General features: G+C 46.4%; 2 protein-coding genes across 3 annotated transcripts; one reads left to right on the top strand and one right to left on the bottom strand.

Annotated features, from left to right (window-relative positions):
• Window positions 1–2,477: 2,477 nt before the first annotated feature.
• LOC118720330 (histone H2A.V) lies at window positions 2,478–11,007 on the top strand. Of its 2 annotated transcripts, XM_036440143.1 has the most exons (5): window positions 2,478–2,738; window positions 4,874–4,951; window positions 7,224–7,337; window positions 10,154–10,283; window positions 10,681–11,007. In XM_036440143.1, the coding sequence occupies exons 1-5, from the start codon at window positions 2,493–2,495 to the stop codon at window positions 10,740–10,742; spliced, it is 630 nt and encodes a 209-aa protein (XP_036296036.1). In that variant the 5' UTR covers window positions 2,478–2,492; the 3' UTR covers window positions 10,743–11,007. The 2 variants fall into 2 exon arrangements, with proteins under 2 accessions (XP_036296036.1, XP_045438411.1); XM_045582455.1 differs by lacking the exon at window positions 7,224–7,337.
• Window positions 11,008–18,003: 6,996 nt separating this feature from the next.
• Window positions 18,004–21,309, bottom strand: LOC118720331 (peptidyl-prolyl cis-trans isomerase A). The gene is made up of 5 exons (XM_036440144.2): window positions 21,154–21,309; window positions 19,959–19,989; window positions 19,781–19,869; window positions 19,404–19,576; window positions 18,004–18,357 (listed from the first exon to the last, which is right to left on the bottom strand). The coding sequence occupies exons 1-5, from the start codon at window positions 21,220–21,222 to the stop codon at window positions 18,225–18,227; spliced, it is 495 nt and encodes a 164-aa protein (XP_036296037.1). The 5' UTR covers window positions 21,223–21,309; the 3' UTR covers window positions 18,004–18,224.
• Between the last annotated feature and the right edge of the window lie 10 nt (window positions 21,310–21,319).

The following is a 21,319-nucleotide window of genomic DNA, read 5'->3' on the forward strand; positions in this document are numbered from 1 at the left end:
TGTTTCTCTCTCTGAAATCAATAAAAACACATTAATAAAAGGAGTATAAATCTTGTGCTTCTTTTGTGAAATTTACTCCCGAGTATTTTATTCTTTTAGATGCTATTGTAAATGGAAGTTATTTGTACCTTTAACATTTTGGATATGTGAATATACTGCTCATTCAAAAGTTGATTAAATAGCCCAGCTGGCCCTAAAAAGGAGTGTGACTGTGGGCAATGGAGCTCCTCTGAGCCAAGTGCAATTTGTGGGAAGAGTCAATGATCATTCAACACACTCTCCCACCTATAAACAGGACATAGAAATCAGTAAAGGGACTACTTTATCTGTGATGAGAACCAGCTTATTTCAACCTAACCACATTTTCCTGGAAATCTCAATCAATGACAGGAAGGCTGAGGGGTGGAGAGTGGAGACAATATGTGTTTCCTGTTAAGTTAGCATTCATACTTGGTGCAGTGCCTGTCTATTCTTATGCCAGTACACTATCTTTTTTCCCCTTAAGTTTTAAAAAAATATATATTTTTATTAATTTCAGAGTGGAAGGGAGAGAAATAGAAACGTCAATGATGAGAATCATTGATCGGCTGCCTCCCACATGCCCCCTACTGGGGATGGAGCCCACAACCCTGGCATGTGCCCTTGACCAGAATGGAACCCAGGACCCTTCAGTCCACAGGCCTACACTCTATCCACTGAGCCACACCGGCTAGGGCCCAGTACCCTATCTTGATTACTGTAACTGTAGTTTCCAGTTTTACATGGGACAAAAAGGACCTGATGATGTGAAATAGCTGGTCCAGGTTCACGGCATGAGTGAAAGAGTCTGTATTCAAACTCAAGCCTTTCCACGAAATGACGGTCTCAGTGGCTTTGAAGAATGTCATCGTTTCCCGCCCTGACCGGTTTGGCTCAGTGGATAGAGCGTCGGCCTGCGGACTGAAAGGTCCCAGGTTCGATTCCTGTCAAGGGCATGTACCTTGGTTGCGGGCACATCCCCAGTGGGAGGTGTGCAGGAGGCAGCTGATCGATGTTTCTAACTCTCTATCCCTCTCCCTTCCTCTCTGTAAAAAAAAAAAAAAAAAAAAAGAAAAAGAAAAAAGAATGTCATCGTTTCCCTTCCTTTGCCAAGTGACTTTTATGGTGCCTGGTACTGCCCCAGGCCTAACAACGACGTCGTGCGTGCAATCGAAGCCAATGCAATTCGGGCAATAAGAGCTGAGGTGGTCTGGAGACACTCGGTTGTCATAACCTGTTACTGGCACCTGTTGGGTGCTTCCCAACACCCTGCATTGCCCAGGGTGGCTCCTACAGGAAAGAATTGCCAGGGTTCGATTCCCAGTAAGGGCACATGCCCCGGTTGCAGGCTCGATCCCCAGTAGGGGGGTGGGGGAGGAGGCGGGCAGGAGGCAGCCCATTGATGATTCTTATCATTGACATTTCTATCTCCCCCCTTTTTCTGAAATCAATAAAAATGTATTAAAAAAAAAAAAAAAAGAGCTGAAGTGGCAGATCCCGGGGGCCAGCAGGCACCCCATCCAGGCGAAGGTGTCCGGAGGCAGAAGTGAGGAAGTCTTCGCTGACGCCTGAAGGGTCAGCAGGCGAGAAGCTGCCATGGGGACTGTTTCCAGCAAAGGCAAAACCAAGGACACTGGGGCACGCCGGGCCGGACGTGCAGCCTTCTGGGGATTTGGATCTGGTCCGAGTAGAGCAGGTTGAGGAAACATACCGAGGGCCGTGTTCACGAAGATGCGGGTCCATGAGTGAAGGAAGGGGGGGCTGTGACAGGGTTGGCCCCGGCTGACGGCGCGGAGCTGAGGGCGAGCGCACAGGGTGGCCAGACGACGGCACTGCGGGGCCTGCGCCATGACATCCCCCCGGCACTCTGCTTCCCGGGACCGGGGAAAGGCCCCCAGGGACATCCCGGCGGGTCGCTCAGGCGGGAAAGGAGGCGCGGGCGCAGTCCCTTAACTTCCAGGCTCCAGGCTCTCCCCACGCCTCCGGCTCAGGGCCTCCTTCCTCACCTCAGCCCAAGTCACCTTCCCTCGGGTCAGAGGGTCCTTCACTCCGCGGAGCAGGTCCGCCCACCTGAGGAGACCGGTGCAATGCCGGCCGGGTGCCAGCGTCCGCCGCGACGGGAGCCCCGTAAGACGGACACGCCCCGAGTCATAAAGCCCGCGGGCAGGGCGACGCCCCCGGCCGCTCCCTTCCACGCAGTTCCGAGCGGGACGCCGGACTCCGCGAATGCGCGGGAAAACCGCCGCCGCCCTCCAGTCGCTTCTCGTTGGCTAACCCCGCTGTGGTTTTCTGAGGCCCGCCTCCCTTGCTCGCGGGCGATGTTTTCATTGGCTAATATCTACCCACCGTCCACCCTCACTGGTCCATCGCTCCGCTCATCAGGCTCTGCCAAGGACACAGGCGGAGAGCTGCGCGAGGCCCCGCCCCCACTCGCTCACTCGCACGTCCCAGTGGAGGCCGGAGGCCCCGCCCCCATGTGCCGTGTGCAAAAACAAACAGCCGTTAGGGAGGCGGTGCCGGAGGGGCGGGGTCTGGATAGAAGGAGACGTGCGATTGGGCGGCCGCCGAGGTTCAAACTAGCAAAGCGGGCGGCCATTGGTCGGGGCGGCGCGAGGCGGGCCCCGGTTATTGTCCGGGCTCCGGCGGCGACGGCGACGGTCGGTCGGTGCTGCGGGAGCAGCGGCGGCGGCTCGGCGGGAGCGGGAGCGGCCGAGACTATGGTGAGGGCGGGGGCGGCGGGCGGGCCGGGGCCGGGCGGCCTGAGCGGGCGGCAGCCCCTCCGCCGCCGGCGAGCGCGTCCGGGCGCTGAGCGGTGCGCCGTGTGGCTGGGACGCAGCGCCCGGTGGGGACGCGCGGGTTCCCCGCTCATCGGAGGGCCTTGCAGCCCCGGGGCCGAAGCCTTTCCGCGGGCGCGCGAGGCGCAGGTCCGGCCGCCGGTGCTCCCGGGGTCACGCGCGTCCCGGCGGAGTGCCGGGCGCCGGTGTCCCCTTCCCGGCGGCTAAAAATACCGGCGGCGCCGAGTGGTCAGCGAGCCCGCGGGAGCTCCAACTTGAGCGGAAGTGAGCCGCGTCCGAGTGTCCGTCCCACCGAGTGCGGGGCCCGCTCCGTCCGCCCCGGTTGTCGGATTGGACCCCCTGTGGGGCGTCCCTGGATCGATGTTTCTCTCCTTACTCTTGAGTCAATGGTATGACCTCGGAGAGGATGAAAACAAAGTTCAGCACTTGGTTTGGCTTCTCAGGCGTCGCGTTCATTCAGATCACAGTCTGATTTCCTGAATCAGAAGCGTGTCTGAATCTCCAAACCGTGGAAACAGCCACTGAATGGACCAGGTTTCTAAACACTGATGTTGTCTCTGCCTCCTCCTCCTCCTCCTCTTTTTTTTTTTTTTTTTTTTTTTTTGTCTCTGCCTTCTTAAAGCAACTAGGTAAACACGGTGGGTGAAACATAGATGAAAACGGCTTAGGAGTACATTGGGAAACGCGCGGTGTTTTGCCAGTGGTGGCTTTTTTTTTTTTTTTTTTAATATTTTATTGATTTTTCACAGAGAGGAAGGGAGAAGGGATAGTTAGAAACATTGATGAGAGAGTAACATCGATCAGCTGCCTCCTGCACGCCTCCTACCGGAGATGTGCCCGCAACCAAGGTACATGCCCTTGATGGAATCGCACCTGGGACCCTTCAGTCCACAGGCCGATGCCCTATCCAGTGAGCCAAAATGGCTAGGACCACGAGTTGATTTTATAAAAATTGATATTAAAGACAGACATCGATTTGTCCCACTTATTTACACATTCATCGGTTGATTTTTTTAAAAATATATTTTTATTGCCCTGACCAGTTTGGCTCAGGTCCTGGGTTCAATTGCAGTCAAGGGCATGTACCTTGGTTGCAGGCACATCCCCAGTGCAGGGTGTGCAGGAGGCAGCTGATCAGTATGTTTAATTCTCTATCCCTCTCCCTTCTCCGTAAAAAAAAATCAAAATATATTTTTTTAAAAATAAAAAATATATATTTTTATTGATTTCAGGGAGGGAAAGAGAAACATCAATGATGAGAGAGAATCATGGATTGGCTGCCTCCTGCACACCTCCCACTGTGGATTGAGCCCACAGCCCTTGCATTTGCCCTGACTGGGAATCGAACCCTGACCTGGTTCATAGATGGGGTTCAACCACGTAGTCACATTGGCAGGGCTCACCAGTTGATTCTTTTAAAAAAAGGTTTTTTTTATTGATTTTTTACAGAGAGGAAGGGAGAGGGATAAAGTGCTAGAAACATCGATGAGAGAGAACATCAACCAGCTGCCACCTGCACACCCCCCAATGACCAGAATCGAACCTGGGATCCCTCAGTCTGCAAGCCGACAACGTTTTATCCCTGAGCCAAACCGGTTTTGGCCAGTTGATTCTTATATGTGCCCTGACAGGGGGATCAAACCTGCCACCTTTGGTGTGCTGTAAGATTCTCCAACCAACTAAGCCACACCATTCATGGATGTTTAATTTTTTTTTTCTTATTTTTTACTTGTTTCCTCTTAGAAGGCTAAGTTCTGAACGTTCTTGTGGAAATTATATGTTGACATGAAGATTCTTCAGTCTGAAATTTGAAAAATATGTTCAAATTTTTAGCAATTTCATTTAAGTAAGGTTTGACCTCATTTTAAATAAATTAGTAAGTGGTGATATAACACATGTATATTGCTATGTATATTGTATGTATATTTACCTCATTATTTATATAAAATTGAGGAAGGAGATCACCTAGATTTTTTTAACTGATTAAAATAAAATTAGGAAATTCTTGTTTCCTGAATATTGTGAAATAGCATCTTCACCTGGAGTCTTTTTTCACATAGGCTGGAGGCAAAGCTGGTAAGGACAGTGGGAAGGCCAAGGCTAAGGCAGTGTCTCGCTCACAGAGAGCTGGGCTACAGGTAATGGATCTATGATATTGTAATTCATTATTAAACTCTTTACTGTTGTAATTTCACAGCCCATAGAAATTTCATTAATTACAAAAATATACTACTACTGACCTTTAATAATGAGGTTAATTGGTCAAAATTTAAATCATAAAGCAATTATCTTTTAATTTGTATTCTCTTCTTCCAAACTAGAACAGTTATGAAGAGGTCTTAAGTAAATTGGGTAATTTTGCTCTTTTAAAATCTATTATTTCTAGAATATAACTGTGTTTCTGATTATTTTATAAATTGTATCAAAATACTAAATATTTCCAAACTTCATCTATTTAAATAATTGCACCTTCAGTCCACAAATTGAACATTTTCTGGATGAGTAAGAATTATTCTGTGCATATGAGACAGTTTGTAAATAGGGAAGTTGAAAGGCCAGACAATAAGGTTTGGATTTTATCCTCTGGGCAGTAAGTCACTGGAAGTTTTTGAACAAGAAGCTGACATGATCTAGGTGGTACTGCAGGAAGGGGACAGGAACTTAAACTTGATGGGTACATTCTCTATTTTAACTCATGTAAATTCTATTAGAATTTATTTGAAGTGGGAGATGGAAGACCGGTAGACACTGTTGCAGTGGTGTTTGGGGTAAGGTAATACATACCTGAATGAGAGTGGGAAGGACAGGAGTAGGAGCCATTTATGTACTCCCAAAAAGTAGGAGGAGAGGTATGGTGTTGAGAGGAAAGTCAAAGGTTTCTGTAAGCCTCAGCACTAGGGGACACAGGAGCTTGTGGTAAGGATATGTTAGAAGATATAAGAATTTAAGTGGTGTCATTTTGGAGTTCTACCAAAACATACACATGACAATGTCCAAAAGTTGTAGATTTGAGTCCAGCTTTCCAAGTGAGGTGATAGAAATAACTACAAATTTAAAATCATTTTTGTAAAATTGAGTTTCCAAGTAGAGTATAAGAAAGCAACACAAGGATAGGTGAGCCCCTGAGAAAGACACAGAAAAGCCGAGTTTGTGTTCGTATTAGAGCTCTGTAACCTGCAACCCAAGGAGAAATGGTGTTTGAGGTCCTCCTCTCTCCAGAGGACAGGCCAGTCATGGAGGGCGCATCCCCAATCCTGCCTTTTCTCCTCTCCTGAAGGTTGCCATCTGGAGGCAGCTAACACATTTGGTCACTAAAATGTTACCCTGCTCTTCAAGAAGGGTGCTAGCGTTTGGGGGAAATAGGTGACAAGAAAGGAAGTTCCGGATTCGCTTTTAAATGTTGCCCTCGGAAAGCAGGCGTCTGGGCTGTAACTGGCCTGGACTTAGACGTGGAGCGGTTCTGAGTGAAGCGGGCAGAAGGAGGGGAGCCCGTGGAGAGGAAGTTGTTGGATGGTGGGACCAGGAACAGGGTGAGGAGGACCCATAAAAATTGGTAGAGAATAGTAAAGGGTGCAGTGAGGTTATTTGGGGAATGAAAAGTACCATTTTTAGAAAGTTGAGAGTCACAATGAAAGAATGGTGTTGGTTGTTTTTTTAGAGAATACTCTGTTAGTTTCTGTAATCAAATCCACGTAGATTAAGACCTTACATATTTAATACAGCGTGTTACCGAATGGTGTTGGTTTTTGTCAGGTCTCCTCTTGAAACACAGAATGGAGTTGAGGCTGAAGGAACGTGTTGGAAGTTTAGAGGCGCACGAGGCTGCTAGGTGAAGGAATTAACAAGACGAATGTGGTTATGAGGCCACATGGGATATGCAATTAATGACTGCACAGCAGCTTCTCTCTCTCTCTCTCTCTTTTAAAATATATTTTATTGATTTTTTACAGAGAGGAAGGGAGAGGGATAGAGAGTTAGAAATATCGATCAGCTGCCTCCTGCACACCTTCTACTGGGGATGTGCCCACAACCAAGGTATATGCCCTTGACCGGAATCGAACCTGGGATCCTTGAGTCCGCAGGCCAATGCTCTATCCACTGAGCCACACCGGTTAGGGCCCAGCAGCTTCTCTTCATTGTACGATGACCTTCCGCTGATGCAGAAACTAGTCATAAAGCCTTGTAGTGTTTGTGTTCTTCGGACTTTGATTCTCTTCTATAGGGTAAAAGCAGGCTAAGTACTAGGACACAGCACACAGTCTAGGACTGTTCATTGCCAAATAAGTTTGGCTTCCAATATGGGTAATCGGGTTTTTTAACTTATGCTTTACTCAGTTATTTGCGTTTGGTCACACTCAGTGGTGTGATGTTAGGCTCTTCAGTCCTCCCATTCAGACGTGTCTCTTTCAGTTTCCCGTGGGCCGCATCCACAGACACTTGAAGACTCGCACCACGAGCCACGGAAGGGTCGGCGCCACCGCGGCCGTGTACAGTGCCGCCATCCTGGAGTACCTCACTGCTGAGGTGTGTAGGGGATGTTAGACGTGGAAGTCCAAAACACTAGACTAGAAAAGGCTGGAACCCTGGAATGTGAGTTTAAAACAAAAATGACAAATCTGCTTGTTAGTCTCTTTTTTAAATATGTTTCTATTGATTTTAGAGAGAGAGGAAAGGAGAGGGAGAAGGATGGAAACATCAGTCTGCTGCCTCCTGCTCGCTCCCAACTGGTGGCAGTTTTATTTTTATTTTTTTAAATATATTTTATTGATTTTTCACAGAGGGGAAGAGAGAGGGATAGAAAGTTAGAAATATCGATGAAAGAGAATCATCGATCAGCTGCCTCTTACACACCCCCCACCAGGGATGTGCCCATAACCAAGGTACATGCCCTTGACCGGAATCGAACCTGGGACCTTTCAAACCACAGGCCGGTGCTCTATCCACTGAGCCAAACCAGTTTCAGCACTGGTGGCAGTTTTAGATACGTCCTAATCAGCCTGTTACCCAGGACCGTTTCAAAGAGAACGTTGGTTTACTCGTTCTTAAAATTAAGCAAGGGTCATCCATCCATATTTTTAAGTGATTGCCAAAGGAATTTAAATATTCTTAGTGAACTCTAAAGTGAGTATATAATCAGTAGAAGTTACAGCATAATCTCTTAATAAAGATTTGGGGTGGGGGGGAAAGGTTTGCCAATGTGATAGTACATTTTTAAAAATCACAAATATAATACAAAATTTGATAAAAAACAATCATTCTGGTTCTATGCATGATTTTATGAATAATATGCTATATTGTGCTTAGCTTCACATTTCGGGAAGGTAAGTTACTTGGGCAAGAGTTGTCTTTTTTTTGAGGGAGGAAGGGAGAGGGGGAGAGAGATAGAAACATTGATGAGAGAGAAACATCTGATTGGTTGCTTCCTGCACACCTCCTCCTGGGGATCAAGCATGCAACACAAATATGTGCCCTGACTAGGAATTTTTTTTAAAGATTTTTAAAAATTGATTTTGAGAGAGAGAGAGAGAGAGAGAGAGAGAGAGAGAGAGAGAGAGAGAGAGAGAGAGAGAAAGAGGGAGGGAGGGAGAGAAAGAAATATTGATGTGAGAGCAGAACATCAATCGCTTGCTCCTGCACAACCCGTACCTGGGATAGAGCCCAAAACCTAGTCATGTGCCCCCATCAAGAATCAAAACAGCAACCTTTCAGTGCCCAACAAATTTGAGCAACTCTGGCTATGGCTGGGCAAGAGTTCTCAGTTCCTGGGTCCTGGACCACCACTTCCTCCATCCTAGTCCCTCCCCAGGAAAACGTGGTTGGTCACAAAACTCCATGATCTGTGACCCAATCAAGTCAGTGGCAGGGTTAGCCCGCCTCGTAGAAACAGAAGGAGGGTTTTTACTTGAGAAAGATTTAGGTTCAACCTATATGTTAATTATCTGCTGTCATTTCATTAACCTCATCCAGTTCATTTGTGTCCCATTGAGCATTTAAGATTAAATTACTGGTGGCCCTGGCCAGGGTAGCTCAGTTGGAGAGCATCATCCCAATACACCAAGGTCACCGGTTCCATTTCTGGTAAGGACACACTCCCAGGATATGGGTTCAATCCCCAATAGGGAGCATGTGCAGGAAATAGCCCATCAATGTTCTGCTCTAACATCAGTGTTTCTCTTTCTCCCTCTCCCTCCTTTTCTCTCTGAAAATCAATAAAATTAGCCCTGGCTGGTTTGGCTTAGTGGATAGAGTGTCGGCCTGCAGACTGAAAAGTCCTGGGTTCAATTCCAGTCAAGGGTGCATGCCTTGGTTGGGGGCTCCATCCCCATTAGAGGGCATGCAGGAGGCAGCCGATCCATGATTCTCATCACTGATTTTCTCCCTCTCCCTTTCTATCAAGTCAATAAAAAAATATTTTAAAAAAAGATAGTGGTGCCAGGGCAGAGTCCAAGGACAATGAGATGGGATTCCAGTGGTTTTTAAAGCATGCCAGTTACTTCAGATGTACAACAAGGCTTCCCTCGCTCTTAAGTGCAGAGGGTCCGTGGAGTTATCTTTGTAGTCTGACTAAGGGTTTATGATGCCAGTGTGCTCTCTAAAGGGCTTCAAGCTTATTGTGTACATACTAGTATATAGGGCCCAGTGATGTTAAAAACTCTGAATAAAAATAACTAAAAATCAATTCACTTTTAGAGAGTGGAGGGAGAGAGAAAGAGAAATATTGGTCCAGGTGCTGACACTAACCATTGAACACATCAGCCAGGGTGACTACAATTTTTTTGAATTATATTTTTCATCTTTTCTACAAGTGCTAGGAAATAAGTTCTAGCCATTAAAGGTTATACAGAAATAGACTACATGGTTTTCTAGGTGTCCACATTTAGAATCCTGGCTGAGGAAAAATACCCCTGTGCCTTACTTTTTTCTACAGTAATAGCTTTTTGCTGAAGTTTCTTATAGAAAATGAATAGTGAAAAACCAAATGAAATAATGAGAGCTCTATAAAAAGCATTATAAAAATATGAAAAAGAATGGATTTTGGAATTGTTGAACATTCCTATGACCTCTCCTCTAAGGGTACTTACGAAAGACCCAACCTCTGTTCTCATATTGGATGGGACTTGTTCGTATGTTTATATTCCTGTCCAATGCCAAGTCCATTGGAAGAGCATTAATGGATATCCAGAATTGTTTAAGGAGGAGGAAAAAGAAAAGTGTACTATTGGTTTCTAACGTTTGTGTGTCTTGTGCACAGATGCTGTAGTGGTCTTTGTAGCTATACACCAGTCCACACTGAGCCCTCAGCACCCCTTGGCTGATGTGCTGTCGCCGGTGCTTTGCAGGTGCTGGAGCTGGCCGGCAACGCCTCCAAGGACCTCAAAGTGAAGCGCATCACTCCCCGCCACCTACAGCTCGCGATCCGCGGGGATGAAGAGCTGGATTCTCTCATCAAGGCCACCATAGCTGGGGGTGGTATGTACTCCCACCTCTTCTGATCAGATTGCTGTTGGCCTTTCTGATTATAAACGTCGACCCTCTATGGGGTGATCAGGGGAGTCAGGATCAGTGAAGGTGAGGTGTAAGTTGTCCCTTAACCCTTTTGGGGTCATCTTTGGAGAACCTCTTGAAAGCTGTGGTTATTCTCCCAAAAAGCACATAGAATCACATCATTTTATACATCTCGTCTTAGAGGAGTTTCCGGACTTTGAGGTGAGGCCCCCCTTGGTATAGATACATAAATAGGATCAGACATGAGACGGGACTTAAGTAAATTTCACTCTTTGTATAATTGTTCTTTTTTGATTAAGGCCCTGAAGTAGTTAGATACAGCCAGTTCTTTTTAATAATTCATTTTTTTATTTCATTGTAGGTGTGATCCCTCACATCCATAAGTCTCTGATTGGAAAGAAGGGTCAGCAGAAAACTGCTTAGAGAATTGTTTTAACTCTCTTCCTCCCTGTCATTGTACTGTAACTAGGACAGAAGAAATATTTGGGCTATATGGAATTTTAAAAAGTTAAATGGAACAGCATAGACAATTACTGTAGACATGGTAAGAGAAACATTTGTACGTTCTTAGACTCGAAGTTTGATAAAAGTATCTTTTCACGCGGCAACAGTTGCGTGTTGATTGGCTGGCTTTCTCCCATGTATTTTATACAAAAAATGGAATTGATAAACCATTTTTTACAAAAATGATTTGTCTCAAATCTATTCTGTTTGTGATGTATTGGAAATACTTTACTCATGTGAAATATTTAAATTTTAAATTGGTTATATATTTAGAATCTTTTTTTTCTGAATGCAGAATAATTTTTTTTAGAGGAGGTGATTTTTTTAATATATGTATATATATAAAATTGATTTTTTACAGAGAGGAAGGGAGAGGGACAGAGAGCCAGAAACATCGATGAGAGAGAAACATTGACCAGCTTCCCCTCCCACCCCACCCCGTACACTCCCCACCGGGGATGTGCCCGCAACCAGTGTACATGTCCCTGACCGGAATCGTACCTGGGACCCCTCAGTCCGCAGACCGACGCTCGAGCCACTGAGCCAAACTGGTTTCAGCTAATTCAGAATATTCTTAAAATAGAATCTGAGAATATTGCTTTACCATGATTGATACCATATTATTTTGAGTCTTAGATTCTATCCGTTTCTAGTGTGCACCATTTTTACACACTACCAAAGAAAAACTGCCCGTTAACCATGATACACCATTGATAGTGAGATGCATACGTTTCAGAAATGTTAGAATATGAAAACATGCACTTAAAATTGTTGAACTAGGACAGCATAACTATTTGGTTAACTGCACGGCAGGCCCTGTGCTAAGTAAGAGCTTTACTGACCCAGAAACTCTATTACCCCTACTTTAAATATGTGGAACTTGAGGCCCACAGAAGCTGATTGGTTTGCCAGAAAACATTGGTTTAGTAGATAGAAATGGCAGAGCTGGGATACAGACTTAAATTGCCTGACTTCAGAGCCCACACTCTTACCTAGATTTGAAGTTAAATTTATCAGAGTTTTCTGCTTTGGGCTTAAAATTCAAATTTTTAGTGGTCTTTTATTGATACCATAACATTTAGTAATTTGTACATTTTTAAACTTATTTTCCTTTGTCAGTTTCTAAGTAACTTTTAAATTTTATATAATGTACCAGTAAGTGGTACTTCAGGAAGTATTTTCTGCCTGGAAGTCTTAAACAAAAAGCATAGGGTAGTTGAATGGATGCAAAAACATGACCCAATTATATACTGTCTAAGAGAGACCCACTCTTGATCTTCACAGATCACAATGGAATGAAATTAGAAATCAACTAAAGTAGCCGAAGCTGGTTTGACTCAGTGATAGAGCGTCGGTCTGCGGACTGAAAGGTCCCAGGTTCGATTCCGCTCAAGGGCATGTACATTGGTTGCGGGCACATCCCCAGTAGGGGTTGTGCAAGAGGCAGCTGGTTGATGTTTCTCTCTCATTGACGTTTCTAGCTCTCTATCTCTCTCCCTTCCTCTCTGTAAAAAATCAATAAAAATATATTTATAAAAAAGAAAAAAATCAACTAAAGTAAAAACACTCAGACACATGGAGGCTAAATAACATGTTATTAAACAATGAATGGGTTACCAATGAGATCAAAATAATCAAAAACTCCCTGGAAACAAGTGAAAATCAACACATAACCCAAAATCTCTGGGACATAGCAAAAGCAGTTTTGAAAGGAAAGTTCATAGTACTATAGACCTATCTCAAAAAACAAGAATTAATAATAAACTAACACTACAACTTAGAGAATAAGAAAAGCCCAGAGTAAGTGGAAGGAAGGAAATAATAAAGATCAGAGCAGAAATAAATGACAGACTAAAACAATCCAAAAGGTCAATGAGCCCAAGCCAGTTTGGCCCTGGATAGAGCATCAGCCTGAGGGCCAGACTGGGAAGGGCGGATCCTGGAACCGAGGTGTGTGCCCTTGACTGAATGGACCCTTCAGTCCATGCTCTGGCCACTGAACCAAACGGGTGAGGGTTCAGGTAACACTTGACAAAGGAAGTGAGAACATACAATGAAGTCAAAACACTCTTCAATAAATGTTGGGAAAGTTGGACAGATACATGCAAAAAAATGAAACTAGACCACCAACTTACACCATATACAAGAAAAAACTAAAATGGATTAAAGATTTAAATACAAGTTGTGAAATCATAAAAATCCTGGAAGAAACTGTAAGCAGCAAAATCTCAGACATCTCTCTTAGTAATATGTTTACGAATGAATACAGCTCATAGGGCAAAGGAAATGGAGAAAATAAGCAAATATGACTTCATCAAAATAAACTTTTTTAAAAATATATATTTTATTGATTTTTTTACAGAGAGGAAGAGAGGGGGATAGAGAGAAACATCCATGAGAGAGAAACATCGACCAGCCGCCTTCTGCATACCCCCTACTGGGGATGTGCCCGCAACCCAAGGTACATGCCCTTGACCAGAATCGAACCTGGGACCTTTCAGTCCGCAGGCCGAGGCTCTATCCACTGACCCACACCGGTTTCGGCAAAATAAAGAACTGCACAGCCAAAGAAACCAACAAAACGAAAAGGGAGCCCACTATATGGGAGAACATATTTGGCAATAATATATCTGATAAAGGTTTAATATCCAAAATATATAAGGAACTCATACAACTTAACAAAAGGAAGACAAACAATCCAATTAAAAAATGAGCAAAGGCACTGGCTCGTTTGGTGCAGTGGATAGAGAATCTGCCTGTGAACTGAAGGGTCCCGAGTTCCATTCCAGTTAAGGGCACATGCCCAAGTTATGAGCTGATTTCCAGTGGGGGGTGTATGGGAGGCAGCCAATGGGTGATTCTCATCATCGATATTTCTATCTCACTTTCCCTTACAGAAAAATCAATAAAAACATATAAAATAATTTTTTTTTTTAAATGTGCAAAGGATCTAGACACTTCTCTAAAGAGGTCATATAGATGCCCAAGAGACATGAAAGAATGCTCAAAGCCATGATCATCAGAGAGATGCAAATTAAACAATGAGGTACCACCTCACTCCTGTCAGAAGGTGCTGGTGGGAATGCGGAGAAAAGGGAACCCTCATGCCCTGCTGGGAATGCAGACTGGTGCAGCCACTGGAGAACAGTATTGAGTTTCCCCCAAAAATAAAAAATGGAACTGCCATTTGACCCAGTAATCCCACTTCTAGAAATACTATATCCTAAGAAACCCTAAGCATCAAACAGAATTTATGCACCCCTGTGTTCACAGCAGCATAAGTTACAATAGCTACAATAGCAAAGATCTAGAAACAGCTCAAGTGCCCACAAGTCTATGAGTGGATAAAAATTACACCATGGAATATGTAGCAGTAAAAAAGAAGGATCTCTTACACTCTGAGACAGCATGAAGGGACCTGGAGAGTATTATGCCAAGCAAAATAAGCCAGTTAAAAAGGCAACTATCACATGATCTCACATGTGAAATTTAATGAGCAAAATAACCTGATGAACAAAATAGATCCAGAGACATAGAAGCATACGCCTGCAGAATCACTGAGGGAAGGTGGGTGGGTGGGTAAGAGATCAAAGAACTTTTGTGCATCTATGCATAACCCATGGACACAGACATAGGGTGGTGGAAGCCTGGGGTGTGGGTGGAAAGGGGCTAGAAGGTGTCAGTGTGCAGGGGCAGGGCAGGGAACATGTGTAATACTTTCAACAATATTTAAAAAATAGCCCAACTGGTGTGGCTCAGTGGTGAGCATCGCCCTATGAATCAAGAGATTACCACTTGATTCCCAGTTGGGGCACCTGCCCAGGTTGCAGGCTCAACCGATGAATTATTCTCATCATTGATGCCTCTCTCTCTCTTCCCCTTCTTCCCTCCCTCTCTGTAATCAATCAAAATATATTTTAGGCCTAACCGTTTTGTCTCAGTGGATAGAGCACTGACCTTTGGATTGAAGGGTCCCAGGTTGGATTCCGATCAAGGGCATGTACATTGGTTGCGGGCACATCCCCAGTGGGGAGTGTGCAGGAGGCATCTTGTCGATGTTTCTCATCAATGTTTCTAACCCTCTATCCCTCTCCCTTCCTCTCTGTAAAAAAATCAAAATTATGTATATAATGTATGTATATCATGTCATTATTCAAATTTCCCTGATAGTCTCATAAATTTTTAAAATATAATTTTATTGATTTTTTTAAAGGCCTATGCCCTATCCACTGAGCCAAACCGGTTTCAGCTTATAAATGTTTTTATAGTTGGTTTGTTTTAATCAGAATCCAGGTAACATTTTTATCTTACATTTTGTTGCTATCTCGTTTCTTTTTTAAAAACACTATTTTATAATTTATATTTTTTAAGTGTTTTCATTGAGAGGGAGAAAGAGAGAGCACAACATTGATCAGCTGCCTCCTGCACAGCCCCTACTGGGATGGAGCCTGAAACCCAGGCATGTGCTCTTGATTCATGGGTTGATGATGCTCAACTGTTACCCATACCAGCCAGGTCTTGTTTTTAAATATTTGTTTACTCTTTGTTTTTCTTGTAATTTAATTTTTGAAGGGACTGATTTTTTTCATCTCTTAATTGTCGATTTTACTGAATGCAACCTAATGGCATTTAATTTTTTCCACTGTTCCCCCATATTTTTTTAAATATATTTTATTGATTTTTTTGCCCCTGCCCTCCCTCCCATACATACCCTCCCTCCCCAGAGTTTTATGTCCATTGGTTGTACTTATATGCATGTATACAAGTCTTTCGGTTGATCTATTATCCCCCATATTTCTTATAAATAGCTCTATAGGGGTTCTTGTTGCATTTTGCCTTTTTTAACCCTTTGCACTCCGAACCATTCGGACATTGGCTACCAGCTACTCGACGCTACTTTGCGGCGGAAACTCAATTCCCCGTAATCACTAATAAACTGCAATCTCCCCTGAGGGGACGTCCGAATGATATGCTAGAATTCCGATGTCCCCTGAGAGGGGACAGCTGAGTGCAAAGGGTTAAATATTCTCACCTGAGGGTATGTTTTTATTGATTTTGTACAAAGAGGAAGGGAGAGAGATAGTCAGAAACATCGATGAGAGTGTGTCATCGATCAGCTGCCTCTTGCACACCCCCTACTGGGGATATGCCCGCAACCAAGGTACATGCCTTTGACCGGAATCGAACCCGGAACCCTTCAGTCCCCAGGCCGACGCTCTATCCATTGAGCCAAACAGGTCTCGGCTTGATTTTAAAGAGAGGAAGAGTGGGGGGAGCGGGGAGAGAGGGGGGTTGGGAGAAACATAAACATCTATGTGAGAGACAAATCAGTTGCCTCTGAGCCCTGAGCAGGAATCAAACCCAGTCCAGGTGTTTCCTGACTGGGGATCAAACCCAAAACCTCGCTACTATGCTTTAACCCAGTGTTTCCCAACCTTCTCTCATGATGAGAATCACCTGGTGGAGTTGTTAAACCACAGATTCCTGAATCCCAACTAAGAAGTGCTAAACTAGAATTTTTGAGAACATATAGGTAAAATTGCATACCTAACTTAGTGCTCTGTATATAAAATCTGTCTTAGAGCACTAGTTAAGTATACAATTTTACCTATATGTTCCCAAAAATTCTAGTTTAGCACTTCTTAGTTGGGATTCAGGAATCTGTTTTAACAACTCCACCAGGTGATTCTCATCATGAGAGAAGGTTGGGAAACACTGCTTTAATCAATTGAGCCACTGGGCCAGGGAATTGTGCTTTTTCACAAAACTGATTTCATAAGTGAAATTATGTGCTTCCTATTGGATTCCATCAGGGAGCACCTAACTCCTGCCTCCTCTTGTGACATGAAGGCTGACTGATGGTTGGATGGGGCTGCCAGCCCACCCCATTGTCTTTTTTTGTTTTTTTCCTTCCAAGTTCTCGTCAGCTCCTCTCCCCCTTACTGCCCGCCCAGATCCAGGACCTGCTGGGAGTCACCCACAGATATCCCGTCACCTCTTCTGCTCTCAGACTTACAAGAGAAAATTTCAATATTCTGATTGGGCTTTCTCGGCACTTACTTTGAAAAGTTTCTATACTGTGAAGATCCAGTTATCCTTGTGCGAACTTTTTTTGTTGTTGACCTTCACCTGAGGATATTTTCTCCATTGATTTTTGAGTGGGAGGGTGGGAAGTGGGGGGAGAGAAAAACATTGATGCGAGACATCCATTGGTTGCCTCCCACCGGTGCTCAGACTGGGGCTGGGATCAAACCTGCAGCCCAGGTTAAGTGCTCTCGACTGGGAATTGAACTTGGTGCACAGGCTGAAACTCTCACCACTGAGCACACATGCCAAGCCCCTGCTGAACTTTTAAAACCAACATTTTTTTAAAAAGCGATATAGAATGTGAACTGGGCCCTAACCGGTTTTGCTCAGTGGATAGGGCATTGACCTACGGACTGAAAGGTCCCAGGTTTGATACTAGTTAAGGGCACATCCCTAGTGGAGGAGTGCAGAAGGCAGCACATCAATGATTTTTCTCTCCATTCTTCCCTGAAGTCCATAAAAATGTATTTAAAAAACAGGTAAATCACCAAGTTGGAGATTTCCTGTGGTGCCCGAGTCCAGCTATCCTCTCACCTGCCATAGGACAGGGGATGTGAAGGCAAGCTTTGTGGGGACATTTTCATCTGTTAACTCAGGCTGTTTGGCAATGCCAACTACGTCTTCTCACTACACGAGACCATCTGAAGCAAAACCACCATCACGGTAAACTAGCATTCTGCTCTTCACCTCCTAGCTTTTCCAAAACCCAGCCTTGTACATTGATATCGTTTGGCAGGCACTTGTTAGAGGAATAAGCCTTGGCCTGTGGTCACACCTAGGACCAGTCTGTTAAGAGGAACTCTACAGCCATTGAGAGGAAACAGGTACAAAGCCAAGCAGCCCATCACCTGGTCACCACCTAAGCAGCATCAGGATACAAGTGATTGTTGGGACTAGAGGTGAGGTGGTGTTCCTGGCTTGCACCCCCACTGGGCTCATCCTTGGCAGGCTCCCTGCTGGGCATACACAGGGTTCCTGACAACCCTTTACACTTGGTTTGATTTTACCTTTTACTCATCTTGAGGTTAGGGAAGAAAAAACTACTCTGAAACTAAGTAGGACTGCCTTAGAAGACAAATTACTGCTTAAAATGAAACCCAAAGGACAGACAACTGTTTATAGTTTTTTATTTCATAATCATAAACTTAACTCTGCAATCCAGCTAGACTGGGAAGGGGTAAGGAAATGATGGAACCCAATGAACTGGCAAGAGCACATATAGATTATGGAACATTCCAAGCAAATTGGGATGAAGGGGTGCTCTCCTGAGCTACAGAAGGAATGGTCTGGTGAAGATAAAACACGTCAGATTTATTAGAGTTGCCCACAGTCGGCAATGGTGATCATCTTGCTGGTCTTGCCATTCCTGGACCCAAAGCGCTCCATGGCCGTCACAATATCCATGCCTTCTTTCACCTGGCCGAAGACCACATGCTTGCCATCCAACCTGGAAACAGAACAAGCAGTCTGCATTGTGCATCAAGATGAGCAAAGAGCCCCACAAACCAGCAGTGCACGTGAGCGCACACTAGAAAGGAAGCTTACAAAGCATTTAGTAAGTACTGGAAACACCTGACTCAAAGTGGCTTAAGATTCTCCACCTAAGAATAAAATGTTTATTAGTAGCTTTTCAAGCACAGGTCAGTGGTTGAGTGTCAACCTATGAACCAGGCCATAGGTTCCATTCCTGGTCAGGGGATATGACATGCCTGGGTTGCAGGCTTGATCCCGTGTGGGGTGTGCAGGAGGCAGTTGATCAATGATTCTCTATTACTGATTTTAAAACGTTTTAATGGACCCCTAAGAAGGGTTAACAAGCCACACGCAGATTAGATAAGACTTTTGGCCTAGGCCTGGTTCAGTGTTGACTATGAATCAGATCACAGGTTCAATTCCCGGACAGGGTATATGCCTGGTTCATGGGATCAATACCCAATGATTCTCATCACTGATGTCTTTCCCTGAAATCAGTTAAAAACAAAACAACTTTTAGCCTAGCCAGTTTGGCTCAGTGGATAGTGTTAGCCTACAGATTAAAAATGGACCACAATCCCCAGTAGCAAGTTGTGCAGGAGGCAGCTGATCAATGATTCTCATCACTGATATTTTCTATCCCCCCTGAATTGGGAATATTTAAAAAGCATGTTTCCCATGGATTACAGAGCAGAAGAATCATCAATTGGCTGACCAAGCCCCAATGGAAAACAAGTGCCACCTGGGGCAATGTACCTTGATCAGGCACCAACCTGTTACGTACTAGTTCATAAGCTGGAATAACCCTCACCCACACTGCTCAGGCCAAAAATACTACGTTGAAGCCAACTATCCAGCAGCCAAGAGTCCTGGCTCGCTGTTCACAGGGTCTTGCTCTCTACAACCCACTATCTGAGCTCGTAGGTGTCCATGTCTCCTGCTGCCAGCGATGTCAGCAGCAGGGAAGGCCAGGAGCCCAGTGGATTGTGCTCCTTTGTTGCCCTGCGGTCCCGTCCTTACCATTCGGTCTTGGCAGTGCAGATGAAAAACTGGGAGCCGTTTGTGTTGGGCCCAGCATTCGCCATGGATAGGATGCCAGGGCCTGTGTGTTTCAGGATGAAGTTCTCGTCCGCAAACTTCTCCCCATAGATGGACTTGCCGCCTGTGCCATTATGGCGTGTGAAGTCACCACCCTAGAATTTAAGAGAAACCTGTTACTTTTGCAACATAAATGGAAAATGTGCCAAGCCTGTAAGGTTCAAACTTCAAAATGCAAGTTTAAACTGATCAGATTTACAAGAAACCAAAAAGGAACACTAACAGCTCATGTTTACACATTCTGAACAAAACTGGCTCAATCCCAAAGTAACCCAAATAAAAATATATGAATTTCATACCTGGCACATAAATCCCGGAATAATTCTGTGAAAGCAAGAACCTTTATAACCAAATCCTTTCTCCCCAGTTGTCAGTGCACGGAAGTTCTCTATTAAAAAAAAAAAAAAAAAAAGGATTTATGTATGTATACACAACTATTAAAGGGGACTGCCTTTACAAAAGGTTCAAGGAACTGACCTGCTGTCTTTGGAACTTTGTCTGCAAACAGCTGTAAGAGAAAAACAACACTGCTTACACATTCTATTGCCAATCACCCTGTCTTCAGGGGCTTCTGAACCAAATCCACTCTCTACTAGAAAAGAATGCTTCGGCAGTGACTTTGAATCCCAAATAGGCAGCGTCCAGACAACCTAAGTCCTGGGGGGTGAGCTAGGCAACCGGAGACCGAGACTCGCCAAACATCCAGAGCCCGTCATAACTTAAATAGCGCGAAGCTTCCACAAGGCTCTGACACCTTCTCCCCCGGCCACCGCCTCCACCCGCGGCGGCAGCTGAAGGACAGGAATGGCAGATGCAGGGCTGCTCCGCTCCAGGCGGCGGGCGCTCTTGTCAGCGGCTGGTGGGGGCCGGCCCTGCCCCCGGCCTGGAAGGCGCCCCCCCCCGGCTGCCCCGCCGCCGCTCTCGCCCAGGGACCGCGCTGATCCCGCTTCACCGGAAAGGACGGCCTTACGCGCCGGGCGCGGCCAAGTTTCCACGTGGCCGTGACAGGAGATGATCCAGGCGGCAGGCGGCTGGCACGGAACCGCCGGCCCCACGAGGCCGAGTGCCCGCCACCGGCCAGGCGCCGCCGACAGGCCGCCTCGACCGGCACGAAGGCCCGCGCCCTGCGCCTCCGGGGCGTTGGCGGCGGCACAGGCCACGCGGACGCAGCTCCGCCGCCCAGGCCGCCGCCCGGCCCGCGGGGCCTCCCGGCCGCCGGCCTCGCCCAGAGGCGTCGTCACCGCGCGGGAGGCGGGCCGCGGCGCCGGAGCTTCCGCCGGACCGGGAGCGCGCCAGGGGCCGCGGCGGCCTCTCTGCACGGTCCCTCCCGCCCCTGACGTCGTCACGGGGTCCGGCCCGGGGAGGGGAAGACGCCCGGGGGCGGCCGCCGCGAGGACCCTTCCGGCGCTCAAGGGGCGCCGCGCCCGTTGTCCGGTAGGGGCGTTGCCACGCGCGGGGCCCGCGGTGGCCAACGGCTCGCGGTCCGAGCATGTGCGCGGCCGGAAGGGCGCGGCCGCCCCTCCCCCCGCCTTTGTCTGCCGCCGCCCCCGGCTCCCAAAATGGCCCCTCGCAGGAAATGGCGCCGCCGCCGCACTCCCGGCGGCCGCCCGCCGAGCCCCTCCGCCGCCGCCCGACCCCCGCTGCCCTGGCGCGCCCACGCCGCCCGCCAGACCTCGAAGGAGACGCGGCCCAAGGGCTCGCCATCCGCGGCGATGTCGAAGTACACGGTCGGATTCACCATGGCTGGTCACGGACGGCTTCGGGTGGCGGCGTCTGCAAAGCGGCACGAGCGCCGCCGCCTGCCCTTCTTATAGCCGCGCCTGGACCCGCCCCCCCGC

The sequence above is a fragment of the Pipistrellus kuhlii genome, unplaced genomic scaffold (assembly GCF_014108245.1).
Source record: "Pipistrellus kuhlii isolate mPipKuh1 unplaced genomic scaffold, mPipKuh1.p scaffold_m20_p_160, whole genome shotgun sequence".
Classification (NCBI taxonomy): Eukaryota; Metazoa; Chordata; class Mammalia; order Chiroptera; family Vespertilionidae; genus Pipistrellus; species Pipistrellus kuhlii.

Excerpts from the sequence above, each read along its gene's own strand:
- LOC118720330 (XM_036440143.1), top strand. The coding sequence starts at position 2,493 with ATGTGCCGTGTGCAAAAACAAACAGCCGTTAGGGAGGCGGTGCCGGAG. Across the intron at positions 7,338-10,153 it reads TGGAGTACCTCACTGCTGAG|GTGCTGGAGCTGGCCGGCAA; the intron begins GTGTGTAGGGGA and ends GGTGCTTTGCAG. Across the intron at positions 10,284-10,680 it reads GGCCACCATAGCTGGGGGTG|GTGTGATCCCTCACATCCAT; the intron begins GTATGTACTCCC and ends ATTTCATTGTAG.
- LOC118720331 (XM_036440144.2), bottom strand. The coding sequence starts at position 21,222 with ATGGTGAATCCGACCGTGTACTTCGACATCGCCGCGGATGGCGAGCCC. Across the intron at positions 19,870-19,958 it reads CAAAGTTCCAAAGACAGCAG|AGAACTTCCGTGCACTGACA; the intron begins GTCAGTTCCTTG and ends TTTTTTTAATAG. Across the intron at positions 18,358-19,403 it reads TGCACTGCCAAGACCGAATG|GTTGGATGGCAAGCATGTGG; the intron begins GTAAGGACGGGA and ends TTCTGTTTCCAG.